Source organism: Telopea speciosissima, chromosome 1, assembly GCF_018873765.1.
Source record: "Telopea speciosissima isolate NSW1024214 ecotype Mountain lineage chromosome 1, Tspe_v1, whole genome shotgun sequence".
In the NCBI taxonomy this organism is placed as follows: Eukaryota; Viridiplantae; Streptophyta; class Magnoliopsida; order Proteales; family Proteaceae; genus Telopea; species Telopea speciosissima.
Genome location: NC_057916.1, coordinates 2,521,022 through 2,548,621, shown reverse-complemented (window position 1 = coordinate 2,548,621; position 27,600 = coordinate 2,521,022). Strand labels below are relative to the sequence as shown.

The following is a 27,600-nucleotide window of genomic DNA, read 5'->3' as shown; positions in this document are numbered from 1 at the left end:
ATAAATACTTCAAAAAAACGTGCCAACTAGGTTTATCCAAACAAAGGCCACATACAATGTAAAGAGGAGACACCTCATTAATTGTAATTATAAAAGAAGAAAATGTCAATACAACAGTACGTCAAAGACGCGTGGTGACCAGATCTGAATTAATTTGTCATTTTGCCTTATATAGATATATCTATGGATACCTTTTTGTTTTTTAATTACTCATTCGGTGCTTCTTGTCGTATTTAGGTTTGAGGTAAACGTTTTGGATTTGAAGCAAAGATCCTGCGAAAAAAGTACATTGAGATTTTTAATTACTCATTCGGTGTTTCTTGTCGTATTTAGGTTTGAGGTAAACGTTTTGGATTTGAAGCAAAGATGCTGCGAAGAAAGTACATTGAGAGAGAGAGAGAGAGAGAGAGGTAAAGTGACGATGAAAACTGATGCTTTGAGCTTAACGGTTCGAGTTGGACGCTTGGTCTCGGTTCAACTCTTCATTTCATACTGATCAAGACATTTAGAATTCCGGATCTCTACTTGGATTCATGGATTAGGATTTTTCTGAAAACGAGTTCAAATATCGTTTAAAGGGTAAAGAAGGGTATTTGCTAAGAGTGTGGCTCAGGTCCTTGTGCGAGGAGAATGCTATTTGGACGTGTGCAGTCTGCTACCCGTACGCAGCTACGCCTAGACATAAGGGCAGATGAAATGACTGTTGTGCCCACCAAAAATTTCGCTTTTCCATGTGAGTGCAACAGCCATTTCGCTCACCCCGTGTCTGAATGCAAGGGTAGCGCACCGCACCCAAATAATTTTTTTTTTCCCTTATTTTTATTTTGGATTAATCTAGTGTAACCACGCTTAGTTACAACGACTTGTCACCATTTGCATGACATAGAGAAAACAATAATATGATTATAAAAACAATGTGTTATTATGACACTAACATAAGGTTTAGCATCTCAATTATCCAAAATATCTTATCTGTAATATACGGAGGTTGAGATGACGGTTTTGCCTGCCAACTTATTGGTGACAACTCTATGCAATCAATGTTTGATTACATTGAGCATGACCCATTCATTTTTAGTGCGAGGGTTCCCCACGGCTTTAATGTGGGGAAGAATATGCATAACACACCAATGACAATGCGGAGAATGGTATCATTCATATGGGGCCATATGGTTCGAGTATGAAAAAGAAATAATGAAAGAAAAGGACCATGTGTTCAATGAGAGGAATGATTTGTTGTAATCCAACCAATTCTTAATGATAACATTTCTTATAGTTTTAGGATAGGTTAGTTAGTTGAGTTTCCTCTAGTTTCTATGTACTAACGGGTTCAAATCACCATTCCCACTTCAATTAAATCTTGTTAGAATAAGCAAAACTGGTATTCATGCATCACTGAAAAGAAAAAACGTGTAATCATTAAATATGTTAACCAAGGTTTTAAATCTCAGTTTTTGGAGAGTAGATCAGACTCCATTTTAACCACCCAACCAACCAACTATTTCATAGTTTATAGGAACCTATATGTATTTTCTTTGCCACTTAAACAATTTTTAATGGGAGAGGTTTTCAATAGGGCTGTGTAAGATGGAATCTATATACTACAACTAATGAAGAGTTGGAAAATGGTAGCTTTCATATGGGGTTTACATGCAGCCCGCATGGTCAAAATAGGAAAGAAAAATATCAATGTAGGTCTCACTGTTTATTATGTGTAATAGGTATAAAGGAATCTTATATATAAGGGCAATATAGCAATCTTTTTCCCATTTTTAATAAGGGAGTTTTCCTCCATCAAACTGTAATGTTCATCGCACCATCCTAAGGTTCACAAACCCATATAGAGTTTTAGTATGTTCTCCAAAACACACTCTTGATACCATCTACACGCATCTGAACCATTCATCGTGGCTGAGGAAAAACTCAGTCCTTTTGAATATAGGAGAGGGCTCTTGTAGGAAGCAGCATAGAGAAAGTGCACCAATGAGATTGCCACTTGGTTGCATGATCTCAACACCGGCGTCTCAGCCAATGGCGAAGTGCCTTTGGGTATCCACCCAGGAGGCAGGGGCGTCGTTTCACAGTGCCCTGTGAGAGGGCATAGGGGACACCACCAAGCAAAGATCTTTTTCCCTAATTTTTATTAAAAGGATTACCATATCTTTATTTGGTTTGAACCTGACCTCTCTTCTCTAGTGGGTCCACAACAGTGGTATAAGGTCACTTTATTTCCCGTTGTTGTCTGCAAATATTAAAGAGAACAACTTTAACCATTTGTGTTGGAGGTTTTTTCAACATAATGGCATTGAGAATAGTCCCACATTGGAAATGTAAAGATGATTTTTTGGGTATATTTAATAAAATATTGTGTATCATTTAAATTAATAAATAGAGATTGCTACGGTGTATGTGCGAGGATTTTCGTCTGAGCAAACACGTGCATGGGGAGTGGGTTATAGAGACGTTAGTGACGCACACTTTTGTTCTAATCAGGGCCGTTCCTTTTGATCTAGTGTATCAATTTGAATCTGGGTACTGTTATGTTTTAGACGATTTAGATCGTACAGTTACGATCTAACGGTTCAAATTCAAATATGGAAGGATCTGTCTGTTAGGAACAGGAACCAAGTGAGTATATCCCAAAAACATTCTTCTTCTCCTCCCTCATTCTCAAAGGTGATCTTGCAGGATATAGATTTTTTGCTACTGGCTTTTTCTGTTTTCTCAAAAGGCTTTCAGGCATCGAACTTGACATCGTTTATACAATACTTAACTAAAATAATTAATAAAGTTTGGGGCTTCACTATATCTTGGGAGACAATTCGTTTACAACCTATTTGCATATGATAGTAGGGACAAATTTCATCTTAAAGAAAACAGCTCTGTAACGCGCTTTGAAGATTCAAACCTACTATTATTCTAACAATTTATTCTAGAATAGAAAATGATTCATCTTTACTTGTTGGAAACCTCATTGGTCTCATCGTACAGAGATACTCCACAAGTACCTCAAATCGGATCATTATTCTAAGAAGAAATAGTCACATTGTTATCCCTTTTTTATATTATTCTATAACTCCATTTGAGTTTCATGTAAAAATGACAATCCCATGGATCACCCCGTATGTCACGTGTACGGACATGCAGCAAAAACCCTGATTGAACGTTTTTTAAAATGGAATTTTAGAATAGCTTTACTTGGACGGTGGCCAAACGTGTAATTCATGGACAGGCACTAAAATCTTTGGGAAGTGGCATGTGAGTTTTCAACGATAACCTAGTCCGGATTTGGTGAACCATTGACAAATTCTAAGAAAGGGTGCGTGGGCATACATGTAAATAGTACTAAAACACATTTGTATATATGGAAGAATAATTGATTTATTTTTTTTATTGAAATTTGACATGTGATTAATTTTAAGTGTACATTATTCTCTAAAATCTAACAGTTAAAATTTTCTATTGAAATTTTACATGTGACCAATTTAAAGTTTACATTATTTTCTAGAATCTAATAGTTAAATTTACCATATTACTGTAAAATTGTTGTATGCTCGATGTTAGTGGCTATGGTGTATATCTTGAGTACTCCTATGGTTGATCTGTCACTCATACATTCTGGACTTGGCCTCATCCCATGTGCAGAATGCACCCCTTATGGCAGAGCTTTAGTCAATTATTCTTGCAATTCAATGAAGATTTCGACTGCCACTTTTCTGAAAGCATTGTTCTCTCTTTCTCTCTCTCCCCTTGAAGAGCGGAGAGAAGAGTGATCCCTTGCTCTCAATTTTGAGTGTTTGCTCATCGTTTACGCCATTGAGTGAGGAGCAACTCAATCCATTGACTCTAGAGTGTCTATAAGCAACCCTTACCCTCTAAAAGGAATCTTCTTGATCACTAAGTACTAGAAAAAGGTAGATGTCAATAGATTTTTGGACCATTCAATTTTCTGGCCAAATTTCACTAGTAGTTTCTTTGCTTGACTATTCTCCTATCTTATAAAGTTTGCCGGTGAAAGAGATCAATGCTCTAATTTTCTTTCCATGATTTTCTTCGTATTCTCTCAGTGTTACCCCCAAATTTTCTTGTTCGACGAATGGTCCATAATGACATAATGTATAGAAACCAAGAAAAAAATCTTCTTCTGTTTTTTGATAGGTAAGGGGGAGGAAAGATGTGAACTAGGAGGTTTTGGGTTCAATGGGCTTTTATGCACCACTAGCTAGTGTGCTAGGCACTTGTTCACAAAACAAAACAAAAAAGAAATATATTTTATTAGCCGTTTTATTTCTCTTTTTATTTTTAAACAAATGCAAAAATCAAGTTGAGGTTGAGGCTAGTGTAGATGAGCCTAGCCGCCTAGTCCTCAAGAGTTTTCGAGACCTCCTATTCCTCATCTGGTCTAGGATCCCCCTCCCCCCAAACTACCTCTCAAAATAAATGCAAAAATTAAGTTGTTTACTAAACTTATATTTATAGGTGTCAAACCCTAAATCGAACTAGTCAAACGACCGAAAAGCTCAAACCAAACTGAACCAAATTCTTATTGGGCCAGTTATGGTTTGGGGTATTATGGAACCGGCTTAAAATGGACCGCACTAAATCGATTTAAAAAACGACACTAAATATGAAAAATCAGACCAAAATCAATACCAACCTGAAACCATAAAAAACACATTTTTCCAATAATTATGTATAGGAAAAATGTTCTCCGCAAGATGCGCCCAGACAAACGAGGGATGGGCGAAATGACCGCCCCATCCAACCCCATGTGTTTGGGCATAGGTTGCACTCCCAAGCAGGGAACATTGCCCCTTATGCATATATACATGGTAAACCAATCTAGCCATAAACCATTAACAACCCAATAAGAGGAAATCGAATCCAAATCGGATCAAACCAACTTTTCTTTTATTGGTTTGGTTTTGAATTTATTCATTTTCAATCCGAAATCGATTCAACCAGACCAAACCGACGGATTGACACCCCTACTTACACTAAATAGAGAATGGTGTGGACATTCCTTATCTCATTGCAAGTAAGATTACTTGTCTTGAACCCAAATTTAAAAGGTTAATAAATAACGTGTTTAATATGATACATCATTTTAATTATGAAACAGTTCAACCACGTGATCAAATGGGCTCTTTGGAATCTAAGTGCAGCACTATGATATTGATAATGGAGAGTTTGGTGACAAATGGAACGGTATCTTAACGCTCACGAGGGAAATTTTTAGTTTTTTTTTTTTCCCAGCTCATTTAATAATTGAGGAAGTCGGCAAAACCTTATAAGAATCCATGGTAGGTGGGCCTGCATCCATCCACCAAACAGGTTCTTGATTTTCCGGTTAGACCCTTATTTTTCTTAGTGGGAAAACACGGTTAAACCGGGGAAAAACTGGAATTAGATTTCCAAATGGTTCAATCTTCGATTTCATTTCTTAGACATCTTGATTTAGGGCAAGGGATTGGCATACTCCCCCGCGTGCCGAGATTTCTACACACCTCAACAATAGGGAGATTTTTTTTTGTTAAAATGATTTATTAGCGGAGGAACAATGCTCTAAAAGAGTCAGAGAACAGCTTAAGAAGGATACAATCCGGAGGAGGGGGGTGAAACCAGAAAGAGGTAGCTTGAGAGGAAGCCCCAATGGATGCTAAATGATCTGCCACCGAATTAGCTTCGCGGAGAGTGTGGACGAAGATAATTTTAGCAAAATTCAAGGCTAATCATCATTAGTGAAGAGATTCTTTCTTCACCTAGTCTTAAAAAAAATAATAATAAATTCAAACGTAAAATTTTTTTAAAGAGATAAAGTTCGCTGCACTGAAGGTGTCAAATGTACCCAGACACATAGAGATGGGCAAAATAACTGATCTAACTCCCCTAATGACCCAAACCCCGCCATCCCACTCCATGTGTCTGCCTGTCCCCAGATACGCTTCCCGGCAGACAGCGTCCCCCCACCCACCCCGTTTTTTTTTTTTTTTTTTTTTGCTACAAGCAGCATTGCAAACAGGTCTCTATCCTCAGGTTGAATTAATGATTGACTCAGATGATCGAAGTGGGAGTGGGACCCCGTGGGAATCCAAAACCTAACCTATTCCATATTGGGGAATGGGATTCACTAGCTTGTAAAACTCATTAAATGTACTTAAATACCATTCATTATATATGTGAACTTGGGAGATTGGAACCTAAATTGGTTTGAAGGCCGCAAAGAGAATTTTAAATTTTTTAGGTAACGCCGCAAAGGGTTTCTGTTCATATTTTTTGCATATGTATTTCGTGTTGCTTTATCATATTTTAGGTTTTCCTTTTCTTTTTAGTTTGAACTTCACGTGGGTTAAGGAATACCTTTTGCCACCTTTTTTTTTTTTCCTTTAGTTTTCCTATCCCTAAACTAAACCAGGCCAGAATCCAAATGGGCCCGTACGGGAAAAGAAGAAGAAACAAATATAATTGGATTATGTAAGTAGTTTAATGCGTGAGTTATGCGCTTAATATTTAATACCATGAGGTATCTCTAAAGGTGACTTGTGGTTCATTGTTATCGGATATTAGGGGTGTCAATCGGTCAGTTCAATCTGATTTTAGTCGATTTGATTCAATTACGGACTGGTAATGGATCAAACCAAAACCAAATTGTGAAGTCAAAGGTCGATTTTGATCCAGTTTGATTCAGTCTTTATCAAATTAATTACATGAACTCTTATTGGGTTGTTACAAGGCACTTTTAATTGAAATTAAAAATAATAATAATTGAAATATGGGGTTTATTTTTGTATAATTATCTTTATTTACTTTATTTTCAAAGTTATTATTTATAACTCTCTGTTATGTGTCTAATGGGGCCCATTCTAGTGTATGAGCGTTAGATTGGGCCAGCCTAGTATGGATTAGGTTAAAAAGCTTGATTTAACGTGTTCCATCAGCATCGGAGCTTTTGGCATATCAATCAGGTACCTAACATTTGGTATCAAATCCGGGCATCAACGTCACGGGTTCGAGTCACGGAAAAAGCTACCTAGGAGAGGGCTATCTGGAGTAGAGTGAAAGTCGTCAAGAAAGGGCTACCTGCAACCAGGCAAAATCCTTGGAGCAAAATGGTACTGCATGAAAATGGCTACTGATAGCCAGAGTGAAAGCTGCCTAGAGTGAGACTTGCCAAGGACGACGATTACAAAAACGTGGTGGTCTATTATGTGCCTAATGGGACCCACTCTAGTGTATGGGTGCTAGATTGGGCCAGCCTAGTATGGGATAGGTTAAAGGGTTTGACTTAACCCGTTCCATCATCTTCGGAGCTTTTGGCACATCGATCAAGTACCTAACATTTCTCTTTCAAATTCGTATAAATGTTGATGGTTGGACGATACAAGCCTACTATTATACCCCAATGCAATATTAGTGGTATTATTTGTCAGCTGACAAGTCAATTGGAACCTAAATTGTCATAATATATGATAGTTAATAATCAAGTATGTAAAACGGAAACAACATGGGTTAGAGTAGTACCTCAATGATGTTTCCACGCGGCGGAAAGGATCTGGTAGTTCTACGCATCGATCTGCACGAACTCGAACGATGTCCATCTTTTATCTTCTCAGGTTTCTTCACAGAGAAGAATTTCACACCACAAATCCCTAGTAACGGATGGAATCCCACAGAGAACATGATAGTAACTTGGAGAGCAATATTGAGAGTGAGAGAAACTAAATTCTAACCACCAGAATTAAGGTTGAGAATAGATAAATATATATAATCAGTCTCCCCTCCCCCCCCCCCTCCCCTTGCAGATTCACACTCTAATTTAGGAATCCTGGGAGGGGAGATAAACAAATAGAAGGGCAACCCTTAAGTGGCCAACCTACCCAAGGCAGGTCACGGTTCCCGCACGACTGCCCCATGGATGGGTTCTAACCCGAACCGGGCAAAAGGCCCAAGTTCGGTTAACAAAGTAATCTACTTGTATAATGTTAATTTCATGTCAAATATTAAGTAAAAACTATATGTTTTTTGCTTTTCAATTTCTTATGCATTGCTTGGGTTCAATGTTATTGGACAACGATAGGCAGGTTTCAAAGGTGTTTACATTAAGCCTTCCTTTGTTCTATTTTTATTAAATTAAGTAGAAAAGTTTTCCGGGTTGGGGGGGGGGGGGGGCAGTGTACCTGATACCGATACAGATCGAGAGAATCAGCCAAAAAGTGGTTTGTTTTCAAATGTATCCAATACTGAGTTGATGATACTTGATACTAGCCGATCTATATTGATATGGAGCAATAACCAATACGGGCACCAATACGGATACCTAAAACCCTGTCACCACCCCTCCCAAAAAAAAAAGAAAAAAAACTGGCACATTCACGTATTTCAATTAACTCCGGTCCAGGAAGTAGAACCAGAACCAGCGTGCCTTTTGGTTCAAATGGCACCCCAAATTCTACCAATTGGATTCATGAATCATGATCCAAGTCTGACCAACCCCACAAGTTAAAATGATAATTAAAATCTCTCATTGTCAAGGACTTATAATCAAATCTTTTTTCTTTTTTGTTTTTTGGGTAATAGACTTAAAATCAAATCTATGAACATCCAGTGCCGAAATATGATCTAATCCACTTGCACCGGCTGAAGTAAACGTCAACGCAAAGTGTGCAACTGGCTAGAAACTAGGGTTTATGCAACTTGCAAAATAAGACATAACTAGGGTTTCTGCAACTTGCAAGAAACTAGGATGTTTTTTTAAACCACGCCTGGAACCCATCAAAGGCTAACTCCAATTCCTCAGGCCCACATAGAAAGGGAGAATTTCTTCACCAATGGCCATCATTTATCGTCTACGATTTTCTGCCCGGTACAGTTCCTACAGTCCTCTAACAAGAGGGGGGTGGACCCCAACTGGGCAGAGTGTTCAATCAGGGGGTGGAATGATCATTTTGTTCCCCTTTGTTAGAGAATTATAAGAACTATACCGGACAGGGAACCGTAGACGATAAAGGTCCACCATTAGCCTTGGATGGGTTCAAGGCACGATTTAAAAAAATCAGAAGCGGATTTGGTTGAATTGGCCAACCCATGAAAGAGTTTCTAGGGTTTAAGCCGCTTCCAACCAATTTTTGCCTAATTCTGAAATAAGCGGGCGGAATTGAAATCAGCTTAGGCTGATCCCGCTCCCACCTCTGCTTTGAACCTTTGGGCCTGGGAAAAATAAATGGCATTACGAATCTCTTAACAAATATGGGGGAGGAGTAATAATAACCTTAGGATCGTGGGTAAACTCCTTCACCATGAATGAAAAAACTTTCTCCTTAAACTTGAGTCAGCTTCATAAAACATATGAGCTTGCAAGACAGTTTACAGCAAAAGTTTTTGTGCATGATCACACACAAGATCGTCAGGTTGGGACAACCGGTTGGCCGAAATGACTAAAACCCTCCTATTAGGTGCATTGTCTTCCGCCTTGCACTAAGACCTCCATTTTTTAAAGTCAAAATCTCAGAGAGAAGAAGAATATCCCATTAAGAATCAATTCATATCCTATGATTAACGAACCTTATCCTTCAATAGAAATGATCAAAGGAAGGTCAAGAGTCAAAATTCAGAGCTCCAAAGGCTTAAATCCAAACAAGATACAGAATACAAAAATGACTTCTTTGGAAAGTCAAAGCGTGTGCATACCATAATAGAAAGATAAGGATTCCCCCTCGTGCTAAAAAGTAGAAAGTCCATGCTTGAGAATAGTTTGAGAGAGATGTTTCTCTAACCAATGAGATGCAACAAAATGGTTTCATAAATATATCCTCCCTTGGAAGTTGTTCAAAAGTTTTTTTCCTATAATTATATAATGTCAGAAGGCTCCTCACAATAATAGTGTTGGGAAAAATCTGCACTGTTACACCAATTGTAATATAGAGAATGGTATCATCTTCATAGGACCCACATGGTCAAGAGAAAGGAAATACTAACAACACCTAATTAAGAGAGATATAATACCTAACCATGGGCAACTTTTTCCCTTGTATAATAAAGACAGGCCAAAAGGCCCTAGTCCCTACCCAGTACCTATGAAGGATTAGATTCATCTACATGGTCCCTTATCCTACAAGTTTTAATGAACTCTCTGGTTATTGATTTGTTTTCCATATTTATGTTGTCTTTTCAGTCAATTGTTTGACTTTGTGTTGCATTGTGCCTATACAATAGCCCCTACCACCCTATCCTCTCTTTTCGCACCCCCCCCCCCAAAAAGGCCCACACACATGGGGTGGGCAATGACCAGCCCACTCCTGTCTCGCCCCATATGTGATGGATCACTCAATACCCACATAGAAACAAAACCTGTCAATGAGGAGGTGAAGGTATGGTTCCAAATTAAGCACACAATAAGCTATTATAAATATATATATAATGAAATGGGTTTTTCTAGATCAAAATGGATCCTCCATGGAGACTAGCAGATCAACAAACTTAGATTAAATACTAAGTGGTTGTAATTCAATCTCTATCTACAACAAAGGAAACAAAGAATTGCAAATTTCAAGCTTTCTATTTAGTAAATAAACAGAACAGATAATCAAATTTCAACGATGACGACTTAGTTACATCTTGAAGGATATATTAGTCGTAGTTGACATTCATTGATGAAATATCATCCTAGAAAAGCTTAAATAAAAGCAGTTGCTCGTCAAACAAGGCTTAGCCAAGCAACTGAAGACCTCAAAGAACTTGCAGAGAATTAAACCATTAGAAAATTCTATACTTGTGGACTCCTGAGATTCAAAGGACCCAGTAATCAATCTTTTTAAGCTTATATTACATTATTTCTTCCTTTCTGCCTGTCCTATACATGCATCTTAATTCAACCTATACAAAGTCCACTCCACAAATCAAATTAAATAAGATTTCAACTGTAACATCCGAGTTGATAAAGTAAGGCTATGTGACTTTAAGAAATCTGTGCTCATTTAAACCAAAAAGAAATGCAAAGTCTTACCTTGAGACAATATACTTCTACAGACAGTAGTTCCATTAAAAAGTCCTGTAACGCAGTTCTTCATGTCCCATTGAAATCAGGATCCCAATCAATCTCGGTCATCGGTCTGGAGCAGTCAAGAATCAGCCAGAGTTGGCCAAAATGTGCCCTAGCCTTGAAATCCAACACAGAACAATCAATTTGGATAGACCAGAATAAGGATCAGCTTCGGCCAATCCAATCCCGATTCTTACAACACTGGTTGAAATGTTCCAAGTTTATCAGCTTTGCACACCTTACAACTCCAGACATGGAATTTCAAATTTTAATTGACGTCCAATGATTTTGGCAATTCTACACTCAAGGGTATTCGCAGGCCAGCCCATTAAGCCTGAACTAGAATGATATCAAGCCCATAATTAGATTGGGTTCCTCCTGATATCTACAGCTCAAGGCCCATGTCAGCCCATGTGCACCCCTAGTTTCCATCTTTGTGGGTGTAAACAAAATCTCACTCGTATTTTCTAATATAACATGGATCACATTTGCAGTAGTAATGCACTCCACTAAGATGTTAAAAGAGCCAAAAAGAAGGGGTCCCTCATGGCATAAAACAAATCTAAGTAGACAAAGACTTATATAGCTTCATCACACATGGAAAATCAGAGAAAAAGTTACAATTTCATAATAGTTATGCTGGATTAAACCCACTTTAATCTGTTCACGTAACCCTCACTTTCTTTCAAATTCAAGAGAAAAAAATCCAATTTTCTCTTTCTACCTCATCTAATTATTCTCTCAGCAAATTGAACAGTCCATTCCTACCATTCCTTTTTAATCCCATATTCTATGATCTAACAACCTGTCAGTGACTCTCAAGTTAGCTGATCTTCAGATCAGTCTGACATGAGCTAGGGAAGGTTCAGCTTATTTAAAGCTCATAGATCCAAGTTAGAGACAATATTAAGCAGGTAATTGTAGGGGATTGGGAAAATGACATTAAACATTTTCATTTCACCACGGATTTCAGGTCTATGACATCAGATGATATGAAGGCCCAAATAAATTTGATAAGCACAAGCAAATTCAAGAGGGGGAAAATGATCAATTCCCTTCCAATTCTCTGGCAGAGCATATATACAATGACACTTGACGAAATTAATCAGCACTTTTCTTTAAACACATTGCAGATTTCAACCATACCCAGCCTTCTATTCAGCCCTTGCATTCTCTCCTATTCTTCTGTGAAGAAGCTTCTCAGCTAAATTTAATCTTCTTAATGTAGCAATATGGCATTCTCACCCTGTATCAACATATTTCAGGCATTCTATACAGAAGAACTTAGCTTCCACAAGCCATACACTCTTCTCTGTTCTCCAGAGAACAGACCATTTGAGCCATGTTAGTATTGACATCGTTAACTTTGACAGCCGTTTCCTACAAAGTCAAAAGATAAATTAAACACCAATGATGAAAAAACCATAAAGGGATCGTCCAAAACAAGATTACAGTAAGAAATCAGAATAACTCTTACATTAAGAACAGATGTATCGACGGTGAACTTGATAGCATCAGCTGCTGCACGTGAACGTAGATAGTACATCCCAGTTTTCAAACCCTAGCATATGCAGCAAGAATATGTAAAACTGCAAAGCTTCCAGCAGAATGCATGTCAAAATTCTAGACAATATTTACATTATGTGTTAGTAAATACCTTAGACCAAGCATAGAAGTGCAGGGATGTCAGTTTCCCAAAATTAGGTTGGTCCATGTGAATATTCAAGCTCTGACTCTGATCTATGTAACATCCACGATCAACAGCCATATCAACCAGTGTTTTTTGCTTAATCTCCCACACTGTCCTGATAGAATTACAACAAATCAATTTAGTATTACAATGATATGCATAAAATACCATTTTAAAAAATTATAACAGTTGGCAGGAAATGGTACATAGCATACTTGTAAATAGCCTTGAGATCATCAGGAATTTCTGGGATTTTCTGGACTGAACCATTTTCATAAATTATTTTGTTCTTGAGAGCAGGAGACCAAAGACCCAGTTCGGTTAAGTCATGAAGAAGATGTTTGTTCACTACTACAAACTCCCCACTAGAAAAATAAGCAGGAATTAGGACATTACATGCAAAACAATAGACAATTGCCTTCAAAGTCTAAATGCATGCAAAAGCAAAAAACAAACCTCAGAACTCTGCGGCTGTAGATATTAGAGGTGTATGGCTCAAAACACTCATTGTTTCCAAGAATCTGACTGGTTGAAGCAGTGGGCATTGGTGCTACAAGAAGAGAATTTCTTACACCATTCTTGGAGATCATTCCTCTAAGAGCAGACCAATTCCACCGGTCTGATGGTGTAACACTCCACATATCTGGTTGAAGAATTCCCTGCACATATGCATGACCTTTTTAAGCCCCTAACTCAGCATGTAAATATGCTTTTATTGCACACCATCTGTGTTTTGCTTGCATCGTGCAGAAAATAAAACAGTAACTACAATCTTATGTCTAGAAGCTCCTTAGATAATGGTTGAGTTCAGGATAGAAGAGGAGCTGCATGACTTCATGTAACATACACCACAATCAGCTCCCATGGAAATCTTCCAAGTGTACTTCAACACAACAAAGATGACACAGGATACAATTGTGGCCCAATTATTTGTGCCATCTAATGGTGCCTAAGTCTCACATGAGAAGGATGGTAAGTATTGCCTGACAAATTGGTAATAGGATGTTTGTAAAAGTCATAGATGAGTAATTGTTAGCATCCAAAGGGAGAAAGCCCCTCAGAATATCAAGCTCGACTCAAAGTCACAAACCTTGCTCACTGGGCACCCATGATATGTTTCGTAAGGGCCATCTTTCTCTGCAAGTTCAGAAGAAGCTTTGAGAGCATGGTAGTATATGGTTTCAAAAATGTCCTTGTTTAGTTGTTGAGCCTGCAATATCCACAAAGCAATTAATTAATAAAAGCAAATAAACTTGCCTCAAAAGATGCCACTTGAATATTATCTTCAGCATCAGTGATACCTCTGGTGAATCAAAAGGCATGCCAAGCAGGATAAAGGTATCAGCAAGACCCTGGACTCCAATCCCAATCGGCCTATGCCGCAAATTTGATCTCTTTGCAGTTTCAACAGGATAGTAATTAATATCAATAATTTTGTTAAGATTTGAAGTAACTATTGCTGTAACCTGTCAAGGCAGCATGCAAAAAACCATATCAGAAACTCATTTTATAAAATCAAAATCAATACATAATTTCAAATCAACATGCAATGGGAAACATATATATATATATACACACACACACACAGAACAGGTGCATACTCATCTAAATGCATGTTAATCAGACATAATATCATATAAGATTCAAGAAAACAGACCTCAGCAAGCTTGTCAAAATCAAAATACCGGTTCTTAGATCCTCTACTTCCCACCAACTTAGATGGGTGTGACTCAATTGGAACCCCCTACAACAAACAAAACAATTGAGCATCAAAGGCTACCAGAAAGTAAGAGATTTAAATCACCTTGCCTGGTGCAAGGAACTCACCTTTTCTCTCACATATCGCGGTAGAGCAATGGACGCCAAATTACAAACTGCAGTTTCAGTTGGACTTGTGTACTCAATGATCTCTGTGCACAGGTTTGAAGACTTGATAGTTCCCAGGTTCTGCTGGTTACTTTTTCTGTTGCAGGTATCCTGAAGAAGCAAAACAAGATCAAGAACAAATCCAAAAAATGTAAACAATAAGCAGAATTTGAACCTTTATTTATAATATACCTTGAAAAGCATGTAAGGGGTCCCAGTTTCTATCTGGGATTTCAGAATCTCAAACCAGAGGCTGTGTGCTGACACAACTTTTTTTGCTTTGCCCTGAGTTCAGAAATGTAGGAATTTATCATTAATTCAGCACTAAACAAAAATTCAGCAACAAGAAGACATTGATGGGTTTACCTCTCTCTCATACTGGGTGTACAGTTTCTCAAATTCAACTCCCCAACAATCAGCCAGACCTGGTGCCTCATTGGGGCAAAACAGGGACCATTGGCCATTACATTGGACCCTTTCCATAAATAGATCAGGAATCCAGAGAGCATAAAATAGATCCCGTGCTCGGTGTTCTTCCTGTAACAGTGCCAGATATTAAAAAATCATCCTAGTTGCTAGCCTGATACTAAATAGTTTGGGAAAACAATAGACAGATAAACAACACAAATCTACCAATATCCAAAAAACTAACATACAAACAATTTCATGCACAAGATGTCTTTAATGACATTGCATCAAAGAAATCATTATTAGATACCTTTCCATGGTTTTTTCTGAGATCAAGATACTCAAAAACATCAGCATGCCATGGCTCCAAATATACAGCAAAAGCACCTACAAGAAGCATTCACAGTGGCATGATTACCAACAGATTGCTAAATCAAAATAAAACACATGCATACAAACTACAAATGCAACTATACATGTCTAACCAACAAACAAACATGCATAGAACTGCATTAATGACTGCAAGTAAACAGGAATGCAAATCTACATACAAATACAAATATGCATATTAATGCCTTCGTGAATGCATACCTTTCCTCTTGCCTCCCCCTTGATCAACATAGCGTGCAGTGTCATTGAATACTCGCAGCATAGGAACAATGCCATTAGATGTCCCATTTGTACCACGAATATAACTACCAGTGGCACGAATATTATGAACAGAAACACCTATTCCTCCAGCTGATTTGCTTATCACAGCACACTCCTTCAAAGTACTATATATCCCCTCAATACTGTCCTCTTTCATGCACACAAGGAAGCAACTACTCAACTGCCAAATACCATCAAAATATTTAAGTGGAGAAGACAATGTAACATATTTCAGAAATAGAAAAAGAGAAGAGGTGTACAGATCATACTTGGGGCCTTGGTGTCCCCGAATTGAAGAGAGTTGGAGAAGCATGGGTAAACCAACGCTGGGACATAAGTTGATATGTCTTGAGCACAGAGTCAATGTCATCCTTATGGATCCCAACAGAAACTCTCATGAGCATGTGCTGTGGCCTTTCCACCACCTTTCCTTGAACCTTCAAGAGGTAGGACCTATCGAGGGTTTTGAAGCCGAAGTAATCATAATCAAAGTCTCTGTCATAAATGATCTCACTGTCTAGGAGCGCAGCATTCTGAAACAGGTATAAATCATCATCACAATGTAGTTAAGATAATGAATATCATGCTGGGACACCCTTGTAGTTTAGATCAAAAGGAAAAAAATACATTTTAAATTGAAACTATAAGCAAAAACATTAAGTACATAAAATTGTCCTCCCACCCATACAACCACTAGAAATTTAAAAATTAGAACATACCATCTACCAATCACTTCTGAATTGAGACTTTCCACTAAGCAACTTAATTAACTTTAGTCTCTTGCACCAAATTTGAATATCAGCCTCTCTTAAGTGGGTGTACAAGCAAGAAACAAATGATATAACATCCATAAAGACCCGTGCAGATTAAATTAAACTTGACTATTTGAAACACTATGAGTAGCTTTTGGGTTTTCCCCTTTCATTTTGAAATTGAAGACAACAAAACCCACTAAGCAACTTAATTAACTTTACTCTATACTACCTTCGTGATTATTTCATAAACATCATCAGCAACAAGGGGGGCCTTCAGTCCAGACCTCTCGTTGAAATGGTGATACATAATTTTGATCCTGCATCAACTCATGGGAAAAACCCAATTCAGATTTCCTTTTTGGAGAGAAAAAACAACAGACTACTGAGATCTAGAAATAAAAGCACAAAAATAGACCAAGAACTATAGGACCACTTACGTCTCAGAAAATGATTTCTTCGTATTCTTATGCAGATTTGAAGCAACAATCCGAGCAGCCAACTACACCCACAAACATATATAAACAAATCAAGCTAAATCCTATAATGTATTGATATCATTATAAGATAATCTAAAAGCACCCAGGAGGAGGGGGCAAGAAAAGGGATAATGGCCAATCACTATGAACATCCCAATTATAATTTACAACCACAACGGGAGATACAGTCTGAAATCCAGCATACCCAGAAAGCAATAAAAAAAATGTAAGAAGACTAACCGATGCATAATCAGGGTGATTGGCGGTCATAGCAGCAGCAGTCTCAGCTGCCAATTCATCAAGCTGGCTGGTAGTGACGCCCTTGTAGACCCCAGCACAGACCTTCTGAGCCACAAGCACCGGGTCGCAGTGCTCGATACTGAGCCCATAACTCAGCTTTTTCAAGCGAGCGGTGATCTTGTCAAAATGCACGGACTCCTGACGGCCGTCTCTTTTCACCACATACATTTTCTCACCCTACCGTCGTAAACAGATTCTCAGAACTCAATATCAAAATCAAATCAGAAACAGGATCCTCCAGAACCTCTTGATTGAGGAATTCCGTCGAACAGGTGACTGACAAACAGAATCAGAACTGCAAATATAAGGACAGAACGAGATTTCAGATTTATATAGGGATCAGAGACTGGGAAGAAGTGTGCGCGAGAAGCAAGTCTGTGAAGTGGGAATTTATATAGTAGCAGGGGTTTTTGAAAATATTTTATCCCCGTTTGAAGGTTTCCCTCTCTTCTCTGGCTTTATTTTTTGAAGTTTCCCGCCAACGATGTAAAGAAATGAAATCAATGATCGAAAGAGCGACCTTTCTTTTTCGTGTAGGTGAGGCGCGCGCGCGCCAACTTGCCTGCTCTCATGTTCGTGTAATGCTTTAGCTCTGCGTGAATGCCGCGGGGACCACTCACCGGTCAACCACTTCTTCTGCCGCTCTTTAAGTTTGAAAATTTTAATAAAAAGGCCTTCTTTTGGAAATGGGCAATGGTTTCAAAATCGGATCGAAATCGGCGAGTCAGGATTAGGAATTTCTGGCCCCGAGTTAGGGCTGGGCCAGGTCAAGGTTGAGGCATCGGACTGAGTCCGGCCTGGCCCAATCTGATCCCTTGTCTTCTTCTTTGTGTTCTTTTTCTTTTTAATTTTTTGTTCTTCTTCTTCGTCCTCCCTTGCTTTCTTCTTTCTCTTCTTCTTTCGAGTCTGGTAAGCCTATTCATCTCCCTTTTCCAACCTGACTAACCCATACATCTCTCTTCCCCACCTTGGTCAAGGCCAATCAGGGTCACCTTGGCCTGACTCTGAGGGCGGATCAAGATTGGATTTTTCTGACTCTAAGTTAGAATCAGGTCAGGCTTGGGCCCAACTAAACCCAACCCTGATGCAGTCCTACCACAAAACTTGCTAAAAGAGGAGATCAAGAAAGCTTAAACCTTAGTTTTGGGAAGAACTTACAATATGAAGTGAATAATACATATAGAATTAAAATTTTAAATAATTATAAATAATACTATGTTATATTCGGAGTGGATATTATTAAAACAGATACATCAATATTCGAATCTGCACCTAATTATCAACTGGATATTAAAAGCTGCCTGAATTCATATCTGGTATCTGGTTTTTCGAATAAACAAATTCAATTCAATTCGATTATCCATCTACATTTCTAAACCCACTACGAAACCTATCTCTCTCTCTCTCTCTCTCTCTCTCTCTCTCTCTCTCTCTCTCTATATATATATATATATATATATATATATATATATATATATAAATAAGATTACCCATTTCACTCTTTATGGTGCTACGTAAGTAAGGGTGTCAATTGGGACGGTTCCCGGTATTTGGGATGGGACGGTACTGGTACCGGTACTAAAAGTGTCAATCCTAGTACCGTCCCATTTAGTTAATGGGACCAAACCTAGATCCCAATCCCGATTATTAGCGGGACGGGACGGTACCGATTCTTAAACTGTTCTAGGCACTGTAGAAAAAGGGAAAAGAAGTTTAATTGTTTCTAACAAGACGGGTTTATTAGTGGTGTGGAATTTTTTCACTATCATGAAATTTAAGTTGTCTACTGCTTTTATAAAACAACTTAAATTATGAAATCATAGTTTTACTTCTTCAAACTCTTTAAGATCATATATAATAAGCTTCTCATTTTTTTAAATCTAGAGAAGTCCTACAAAATGGAAAAATCCCGTTGTGTTTCCTCTTGGATTTTTCCAAACAAAACTCTATTTATCACACATGTCACATGGTAGTATGGTATCATACTACAAAAAGGAAGAACCTGATAGATGTAGTTGGTCGAGGGAGGAGGAAGGAGGGAGTAGCACTGCAGTAGGTTCTGTGAGGAGAGACTTCAAGCTACGATTGTTGATCTGTTGTTCCTCTTCATATTCAAAAGGTAATTAGTGAAACCCTAATGAGTCGTAATTCTTATACCCTTTTGTTTTTTTTTTTTTTAAAAAAAAAAGATCTTATATACTCGTTCTTTTTAAACGGTACTAATAGTTTCGATACCATCAGGTACCTAATTGGTATTTCGATACTGGTACCGTTCGGAATCCCATCCCAGAACCGTCCCGTCCCATTTATCATTCGGCACCAAAATCAGATATCAGTACCGTCCCATTAGTCCAATACCAGGTTTTAGCGGGACGTTATTGGGACGGTTCCGATTCCGATCCCAAATTGACACCCTTATACGTAAGATTACCTTTTTTATAATCATTCTCTTTTATTTTTACAATCCTTTTTTAATATTCTCCAAGTTTTAGAATATTTATATAATTGACAGTAATCTGAACCCGTATACTTTGAGTCCGTTTAAAGACTGCTTAACCCAATAAACACAAGCCAAATTATGTGTCTATGCCCTGGTCTACATGGCATGATTACCTAAATGGGTATTCACAGTGTGACACTTTAAATTGGTGGGGATCGATTAAGCCCGATTGAAACCAACCAATTGGCACCCTTACTCAATGCACATCTGACCATCATCATTAATGTCCCTTTTTTGCTTTGTCGACTTAAAAAAAAAAACAAACAAACTCCATTAGTCTATGGCAGTTGAAGGTGATTGTCTTCTTTGTCTACAGTTAGTCTCTATGTAGAATCAGTCGAGACCTGAGAGGTGGTTGTTTACTATGTGGCAGATTTGTAATCTTTCTTCCTTAAGCCTAAAGCCTCCCAACATAAACCAAATAGAAATGAACTAATAACAATACTTGAGGGGAACCCAAGAGGATGGCTCAGTTGGTAAGGATCAACTTCTCACAATTAAGAGATTATGGGTTCAACTATTCTTGGGGCCTACCTATCGGGGGGAAAAAAAGGGAACCGTAATATAATCCATAATCAAAAAATTTTAAGCTTTCAATTTGTGTTGTTTGGCCTAAAACATCTCTAGACTGGTCCTAAAGTTTATTTGATCAGTTAATTTTGCCATTGCCGAAAAATTTGGTGTGATTTGATACTTTGATCACCTTGTGAACATACAGCCCATTATCACAATGACGTGCATGGGCAATTTGAGCCTTGTGGAATTAATTATAACACACTCTCTCTCTCTCTCTCTCTCTCTCACACTAATTAGAAAGATTAAAGAGCAAATAGTATATTATAATAGGGAGAATGTTCTCTGTGCCACAATGCAGTCTGTGCCCAAGCACATGAGCCTGCCACTCAGGGGGGCAGGGTGGTCATTGAGCCCAACCTCATGTGCCTAGGCACAGAGAACAACTCCCCATTATAATATTTCACCTCTCTCTTCCAAACCCAAAGAAACACATAAAATACAACCTCAAAACCAAAGAAAAAACAAGTCCAAATGCTAAAGGCTTGAACCGATCTCTTGCCTATTTTATTATTCTACCTCATTTTTTAGGGAGAATGTTTTCTACGTGGAATGTAGGGGTTACGCCCATCCACAATAGGGGCCGAAATGACTGCCATGCCCCCCATGTATGCCAGAAATTTCATCCCCTTTTGTGCTACCGTGTGCGCTTTCATTGGTGGCTCACATAGCATGGCCCCTACATCCCACCCAGAAAATAACACCCCTATTTTTTATTATCTTTTTTTTACTCCCTTGAGGCCTTGACTCCATTACATGTGGGAGTAAAACTTTTCTTTTCACCCCTTTTTATGGATCATTATCAGCTCCATTTCCCAAGTTCTTCAAATAAGGGCCAAAATGACCACCCTACCCTACCCGATCACACTGCGTGGTTGGGTCCGCCCCTCCCCCCCTCTATTAGAGGCACTTGGGGACATGAAGCGAGCAGGAAATGGAGAAGATAATTTTCCCTTTCTTACCGCCATATTGTAAATCAGCTTTGTGAAACGGTTTCGATTTGACGCACTCAACCTGAAACGATTCAGCCCAACCGGACTGAAATGACTGTTTAACACACTTTTCTACCTAAAAAAATATAATGGGTTTTTTTCAAATGCCCCCTTGAAAATGGATAAACTTACAATTGCCCCCCAAAACTTCACTAATACCATGTGCATCTCTATTTTCCAAACTAAATACTACTATAATCCCTCAGATCCCAGTTTTTGAACATTGTTGGATCATTCTGCCTTTGATAGGGTAAAGTGATAAAAACGCCCTTATGAAGAAAAAATAAACAAAAATAAAAGAAAAAACCTGCAACTCATCTTCCCCAAATCGTTTAGAGTTTGAAAAAAAAACGGAAGATGAGTTAGCAGGTTTTTTCTGTTTAAAGATTGGTTAGAAAAACACTACTGAGGTTCTTTCTGTTTGAAAATTGTAGATTTCTTCCCCAAATCGTTTAGCTTAGATCCTTTATCCCATTTCAGATCTTTCATCTTCTTCTCTCACGCACCCTCGAGCCATGAGAACCAAAACCCATCTCTTATTTTCTTCTCTTTCATCTATAACTCCCTCTGTGCATCCAGTGTCTCCATGACCAAATCAATTTCGTATATCCTGAACTGTGGTATTGCAAATGGTAGACTTGCCGATTCAGACTACCGTAACTGGGATTCAGATATCAAGTACCTCGAATCCGCAAAACGATTCCATCTCTGCCAAGGCCCAAATTCAAGATCCATCTCTGCCTTCCACAGTCCCTTACATTTCTGCAAGAATTTCACAAACGAATCCACTTATAACTTTAAGGTTTCCTCAAAACAGCGCCATTGGATCCGACTCCATTTCTACCCATCCGATTACAGTAGCCTCAACGCTTCTGATTTTGATGTCAAACTTGGATCGAAGGAAGGTCCTGGTGATAGGAAGGAAGCCTCCAAATATGAACCTTGATGGATGCAAGGCTGCTGAGATATAATGAGTTGAAGTGCAACAATGAAGAAACAGAGAACCGCAGGTGTTGAACTTAAGATTTATGATTCCTCAAAAACAAGACTCAGATCAGGCCCTCTTAAGGATCTAAGAAAGCTCTGGTGCAGGGGAATGGAGTTCCAAAACAACAACTCAATAGATGCTCTGGTTGCAGAAATCGGCCAAGTTGATTCAGCAACTCAAAATTAGGAACCAAGTCTGCTGCAGCTATCTTTGGCCTCATAGATCAGAATTAGGGCTCGGTTGCATAGGTTAGTGAAGAGAACCAAAGTAAAAGGTAGCGGAAGAGAAGGGAGATCGAGTAGAAGAAGGGGATGGGGATGGAGATCAGCAACTCAGAATTAGGAACTAAGTTTGCAAATCTAACCAATCTTCAAAGAGAAGGATCTTGCAGTTTTTTTTTATTTTCAAGTAAGGGTATTTTTGTCATTCTATTCTATCAAGAGGATAGAATGGTCTAACAATGTTTAAAAATTGAGATCTGTTATAACATAACGTCTTGACCAACGGGAAGGATTATAGGGATACTAAGTTTGGAAAGCAAGGGTGCATATGAAATTAATAAAAATTCAAGAGAAAAACTATAAATTTATCCATTTTCAAGGGGACATTTGAAAAAAACCCGAAAATAATTTAACACACGCTACCAGTACACAAATGGCCCATATAATCTGCCACTATTTATGTGCCATTTGGAGATTCCTTTCCAAGCTGCAAGTCTGTAACCTCGAATTTAGCTCGTGTCTAAGGAGTCCAGCCGTTAGAATGTGCGCCAACCAAAAAGAAACTCTCTTTTTAATTAAATTAATTAAATTAAATTCAAGATAATGACAAAAGAACAACCACATGGCAGGTGGTGCCAACTGCCAACACGATTACACAGGCGCCAACCTGTTCCAATGATAACTTTTGGTTTTTAAATTCCAACTCCCATTATCTCATTGGACAACTCGAAAACGTTCAAATAGAAAGCCCTGCCCGGTTTTGCTGCTTAAGAAATACTGCTTAAGCTGTTTTAAACACTTTGGTTACTAAAAACTTTTACACTTCAAGATTTCCATGGCGACAGCTTTCTCAAAAATCACAATTCTCAATTTTCATAGTTGCAGTGCACTCCATTAGGTTTCAATTTCATCACTCAAAACCATCAACCGAATCCACACTCTCTCTGTCTTTCTCAGAGCTCAAATTTCATCATATTGGAGAGACCGAGAGAGACTAGATTGGACTATTATTTGGTTTGGTTTTCTGCAAGCGAAAATGGCTGAAGAAAAGGAATCCACGTCAGTTCCTTTGAGTCAAGGTAGCGCCGGCGAAGATCCCGCAAAGTCTCCACCTAACTCCTCCAATTCCTCCGCTCGTAAGGTCAGTTAGTTCTCATTCTTATTCTCCCATCTCCTAATATGCGCACGAGCATTTCTCTCAGGCTATATATTTTATTTATCGAATTCCCGTCATTTGTTTGGTAATCTTCGTGATTTACGGATCTGATTTGTGTCCCAAACTTTGAGCCCCGAATGTTTCATAAAATTTCAACCCGTCTTCCGATAGAAAATGTTAATTTGTTGATTTATATTTTGATGGGTAGATTTGGGGATTTTCGGCTTGCTTGCTGGCTGCTGTTATTTTAGCCTGTGAAAGATTCTGTTTATTGATGATTTGCATTTGCTATATTCAGTGAATCAAATGGTGAATGCAGATAATGCTCGTTTGATTCCTAAAAGAAAAATAGGGAAAAAAGGTGAAACGGGTGGAAGCATTCACTGAAACTCCATTCAATGTCCTTTGAGTAATATGTGTTGGACAATGCAAATGTTACAACCTCAAGTTCTGGTTCCCAATAACAGATAAGAAATTGTTAAGAATGGGCAAATTTGTACAATGACCAATGTGCATGATTAGCCAAGGCTACCTCACGTGGATATTGGGGAAACAATTACATGGAGAGCAATACTAAAATATTGTAAGATGGTGGCATTTTTATTAATTTCCTCCCTTTTATTTAATTGAAGAACAATATTGTTGTCAAAACACCTACGTGGCTGGAGGCTTGTAGCCTAGGTGGTTGCTGAGCCCCAATACTTTAATGGGCCAAACTTTGGCTTAGAGTTTTCAGTTCCCTTCTTAGCACGCTCAATGTTAAATATGATAGAAGAAAAAAAAAATTATTCAAGTGTATGCATTGGCTACTTGGCTGTCGTAACTCAACTGCTAGTGCATGTTTGATTTCATACCACATGGTTTACAAATGTACGTAGCAATATGTATGGCCATGATAAAAAGTAGTTAAAGAGCATAGACATAAATAAGTTTTTCTTCTCAATGTACAAAATAAAATGATATGAAGTAAAACACATTTATGATACATATGCCCGTGTCACCTAGCCCTGGGAGAACACCTGGTCACCTAGGCGCCACTGTAAGGAGTCTCCTTAAGACAACATTGAAGCTCAATTATGATAGCTATTCTCCGAGAACTAAATCCTTGCAGCATTTCAAGGTCCTATGGTTCTCACATGAGAGAAAGATGTCAGTGCCCTAGGTAGCAATGCTTTTAAAGGGTTGAAAATCTATTAGTTTTGAATTTTCCTTAATTAGTGAAGGGGATTTTGTTTCAATCTCAGAAGGTTTCTCTCCTTCTTGTGAGCTTTGAAGATTGGATAACTTGAGCATATTGAAAGGATTTCTAAGGATCCTCACACACCAAGAGGGCTGCTCATGAGTTGTAACTGGGCCTAGCATTCAATGAATTTTGAATAGGCCCAGCAGGCCAGTGCCCTTGTTTAACTCAAATTTATCCTCACCACCCCCTGGTCCAACTTATTAGAGTTTTTGAATGATTGTGAGTAAACAAAATTTGTATCAATGGTATTCTGAGGAGGGAAGGGAGGGTTAATTAGTACTTTTAAATGTTAACCGCACTAATAGCAATTAAGGATTCACAAGGACATCTCATATTGAATCTCTGAATGTTTGTGTGTGTGCCATATATTTTACGAATTTAGTCTCACACAAAAGATTAACATCACAGGTGTTTCCATTTTGTATAATTTGTTTGTGTTCATGAATGAGTACATGCCTGCAAAAACTGGGGTGGATGTGTGCATGATATGGTGGGACTGTTAATGGACAAAGATGCTATCTATGTCCTCTATTACCTGGACAATTCATGTACCAATGAGTACCCATGTCAACATGACATGATATGGGTATAGATATTTGTTATGTCTCCGATGCACTCTCAAAAGCTAGATTCCTGGACTTGGCTGTGAAAAATAAGGAGATTAACCCCCACCCTATTTTTGGGTACAAATTTAGTGCTTTTTGACACAATTTGGCCAAGTCCCTGTTCCCATACTCATTGTTGGACACATATTTCAGTAGTTTGGGGACATGTGCTTCCAACGACTCGACACGTACCTGTACCCAATCCTTGTACTTGAACCTGGGTAACATAGTTTCTGTTTGGTAATTATTCTTACTTACTGATCATTTTGATATAGAATACGCAGTCATTTCCATGCCTGACATTTTTGTTTCCTATGCTTGTCAGGCTTGTTTTGTTGTTTTCCAGAGTTGGATCTCCAAAAAGTTCATGACTGGATGGTAATAAATCATTGCTTCACAAGTTGGTGTTTGTTAAACATTACCTTGTTTCTTTCTTCAATTTTGCCAAGCTAAAGAAGTTCATTTGTGCAAGTGCAGTGTGGTCCTTTTTCCTGTTGCGGTTACCTTTTTCATTACATGGTGGTTTATTCAATTTGTTGATGGTTTCTTCAGTCCAATATATGAAAGACTTGGAATTGACATTTTTGGTAAGTATCTAAAGCATTCTCTGTGATCTTCTTTGTATGCTACACTTTCCTAAGTTCAAAAGTGAAAAGTGACTATTGATTCCTTACTTCTAGCTCAATTCGATGATAGATGGTCCACTGTCACTTTTGCAAATCTTGGTCTAATTGGTACAGTTTAATCAAGAGACAGAGAAACACAGATGCAGTTAGTTTCATTGAAAACAAGTAGGCTTCAAGTGGATTTGCAAACATCTGGTTTTGTTTTGGCTTGCTTGAGTATATGATCTCTCTTATCAAGATGTCTGTCCTGCACTTGTGAAATCTTATTCAATCTAACTGTATCAGTCACAAGAAGAGACAGAAAGAAGACTCTTGTAACTGTTTGTTTGCTAACAGTTGTGTTGGTTTTCACAGTGACCTCAATTTTAAACTTAAGAAAATGATGTTGCTCGAAGGTTGATCTTTTACTGAGACAAAATACTTGGGAAAGATTGCAAACACCACCCACCTTGTGGTTAGGGGTGTTATCAGAAAAGCTTGCTTGAACCTGCATGTTTTAATCTGCCTGAACCCGGGCTGATTAAAAAACAAGTTGTTATTGGGTTCTGCCTGAGTATTAAATGGGTGGGGCTAGGGCATAGGCCCTGGATCCACTAGGCTTTGGTGCCTCCTTCAAACCCACTCAAATCCTGTCTGACCCTCCCTATTGCCTGATTCTCCTTTTTTTTTTCACCAAAGGTCAATTTGTATTAAAAAGAAAAATAATTACAAGGATGAAAGGAGGGCATACCCTATTGCCTGATTCTCATTTCTTATTATAATCAAATAATTTAAATAATGTATTATTTAAGTGGGCTGCCTCAACCCTACTATAAATGGCTGGACTGGGCTGGGCATGGGCTTGCCTACCCCTGCCCATTACATTTTCGAGGCGGCTTCAGTTGGGCATATATCTTGACATCCTGTCACTCTGCAGTTGCCACCTACCCTGTGGTCCCCTTGGAAAATACGAAAAAAGAGAAAAGGAAATGAAAAAGGGATGTTTCTGCAGTTGTAGTCTCAAGGGTTGGACTAATTATTGTGTGTGTATGGATCAACCAGGATTAATCCAGTTGTTACTTTCCAATCCCACTGATCTTCCCCCAAAGATCGCCCAGTATCAGGCTGAATTAGCCTATCTGGATCGGCAGTGTTCAATCTGAACCAGGATCCCTGATCTTTAAGTCCTTGTCTGTATATAACAAGGGAAAAGCTTAAGTGATGCAAACTTATTTTATCATAATGTTTGTAGTTATATAATAAGGGAAGAAGTTAGATGATAAGATCTTGTCTAAGAGGTCATTTTTTATCTCTAATAATTATCAAAAGACCGGACAACGAATAAGAAACCACAAAACTATAATTCATGTGAATTTTTTAAAATTAAAAAACTCCAAAAAACATGTTTGCAGCAATCCATGTGTGCATGTGTATTTATATATAGATTTCTATACCTTTTTAAAAATTTCTTGCTTTTTATAAAAGTATGAAAAATTCTTATGGTTCACTTAATGGGATAAACAATCCAATCTT

The 27,600-nt window shown here is 38.2% G+C and overlaps 2 protein-coding genes across 7 annotated transcripts in view; one reads left to right on the top strand and one right to left on the bottom strand.

Moving 5' to 3' along the window:
• The first annotated feature begins 391 nt into the window (after nucleotides 1–391).
• The window catches only part of LOC122648816 (protein LIKE COV 2-like), a 50,072-nt gene continuing 22,863 nt past the window's right edge, over nucleotides 392–27,600 (top strand). For 5 of the 6 annotated variants that reach the window (XM_043842055.1, XM_043842053.1, XM_043842054.1 and 2 more), the window contains exons 1-3: nucleotides 23,420–23,599; nucleotides 25,788–25,840; nucleotides 25,940–26,049. In XM_043842055.1, the coding sequence (XP_043697990.1) occupies nucleotides 23,495–23,599; nucleotides 25,788–25,840; nucleotides 25,940–26,049 (268 nt within the window). In that variant the 5' untranslated portion in view covers nucleotides 23,420–23,494. Of the gene's footprint in view, nucleotides 411–23,419; nucleotides 23,600–25,787; nucleotides 25,841–25,939; nucleotides 26,050–27,600 lie in introns of those variants that run through there. The other variant, XM_043842051.1, reaches the window with a different exon arrangement.
• Nucleotides 11,967–17,564, bottom strand: LOC122648812 (ribonucleoside-diphosphate reductase large subunit). Its single transcript, XM_043842045.1, has 17 exons — nucleotides 17,125–17,564; nucleotides 16,846–16,907; nucleotides 16,638–16,725; nucleotides 15,923–16,186; nucleotides 15,594–15,834; nucleotides 15,313–15,389; nucleotides 14,961–15,131; nucleotides 14,787–14,879; nucleotides 14,556–14,705; nucleotides 14,386–14,472; nucleotides 14,030–14,194; nucleotides 13,819–13,938; nucleotides 13,185–13,387; nucleotides 12,944–13,093; nucleotides 12,696–12,843; nucleotides 12,516–12,599; nucleotides 11,967–12,418 (listed from the first exon to the last, which is right to left on the bottom strand). Exons 1-17 carry the CDS (start codon nucleotides 17,350–17,352, stop codon nucleotides 12,323–12,325), a joined length of 2,427 nt encoding a protein of 808 aa, XP_043697980.1. The 5' UTR covers nucleotides 17,353–17,564; the 3' UTR covers nucleotides 11,967–12,322.

Bases quoted from the DNA above. Each gene is read 5' to 3' on its own strand.
- LOC122648812 (XM_043842045.1), bottom strand. From the start codon at position 17,352: ATGTATGTGGTGAAAAGAGACGGCCGTCAGGAGTCCGTGCATTTTGAC. The intron at 16,726-16,845 runs GTAAGTGGTCCT...GAGTTGATGCAG, and splicing joins AAGAAATCATTTTCTGAGAC to GATCAAAATTATGTATCACC. The intron at 14,473-14,555 runs GTGAGTTCCTTG...TGTTTGTTGTAG, and splicing joins CGCGATATGTGAGAGAAAAG to GGGGTTCCAATTGAGTCACA.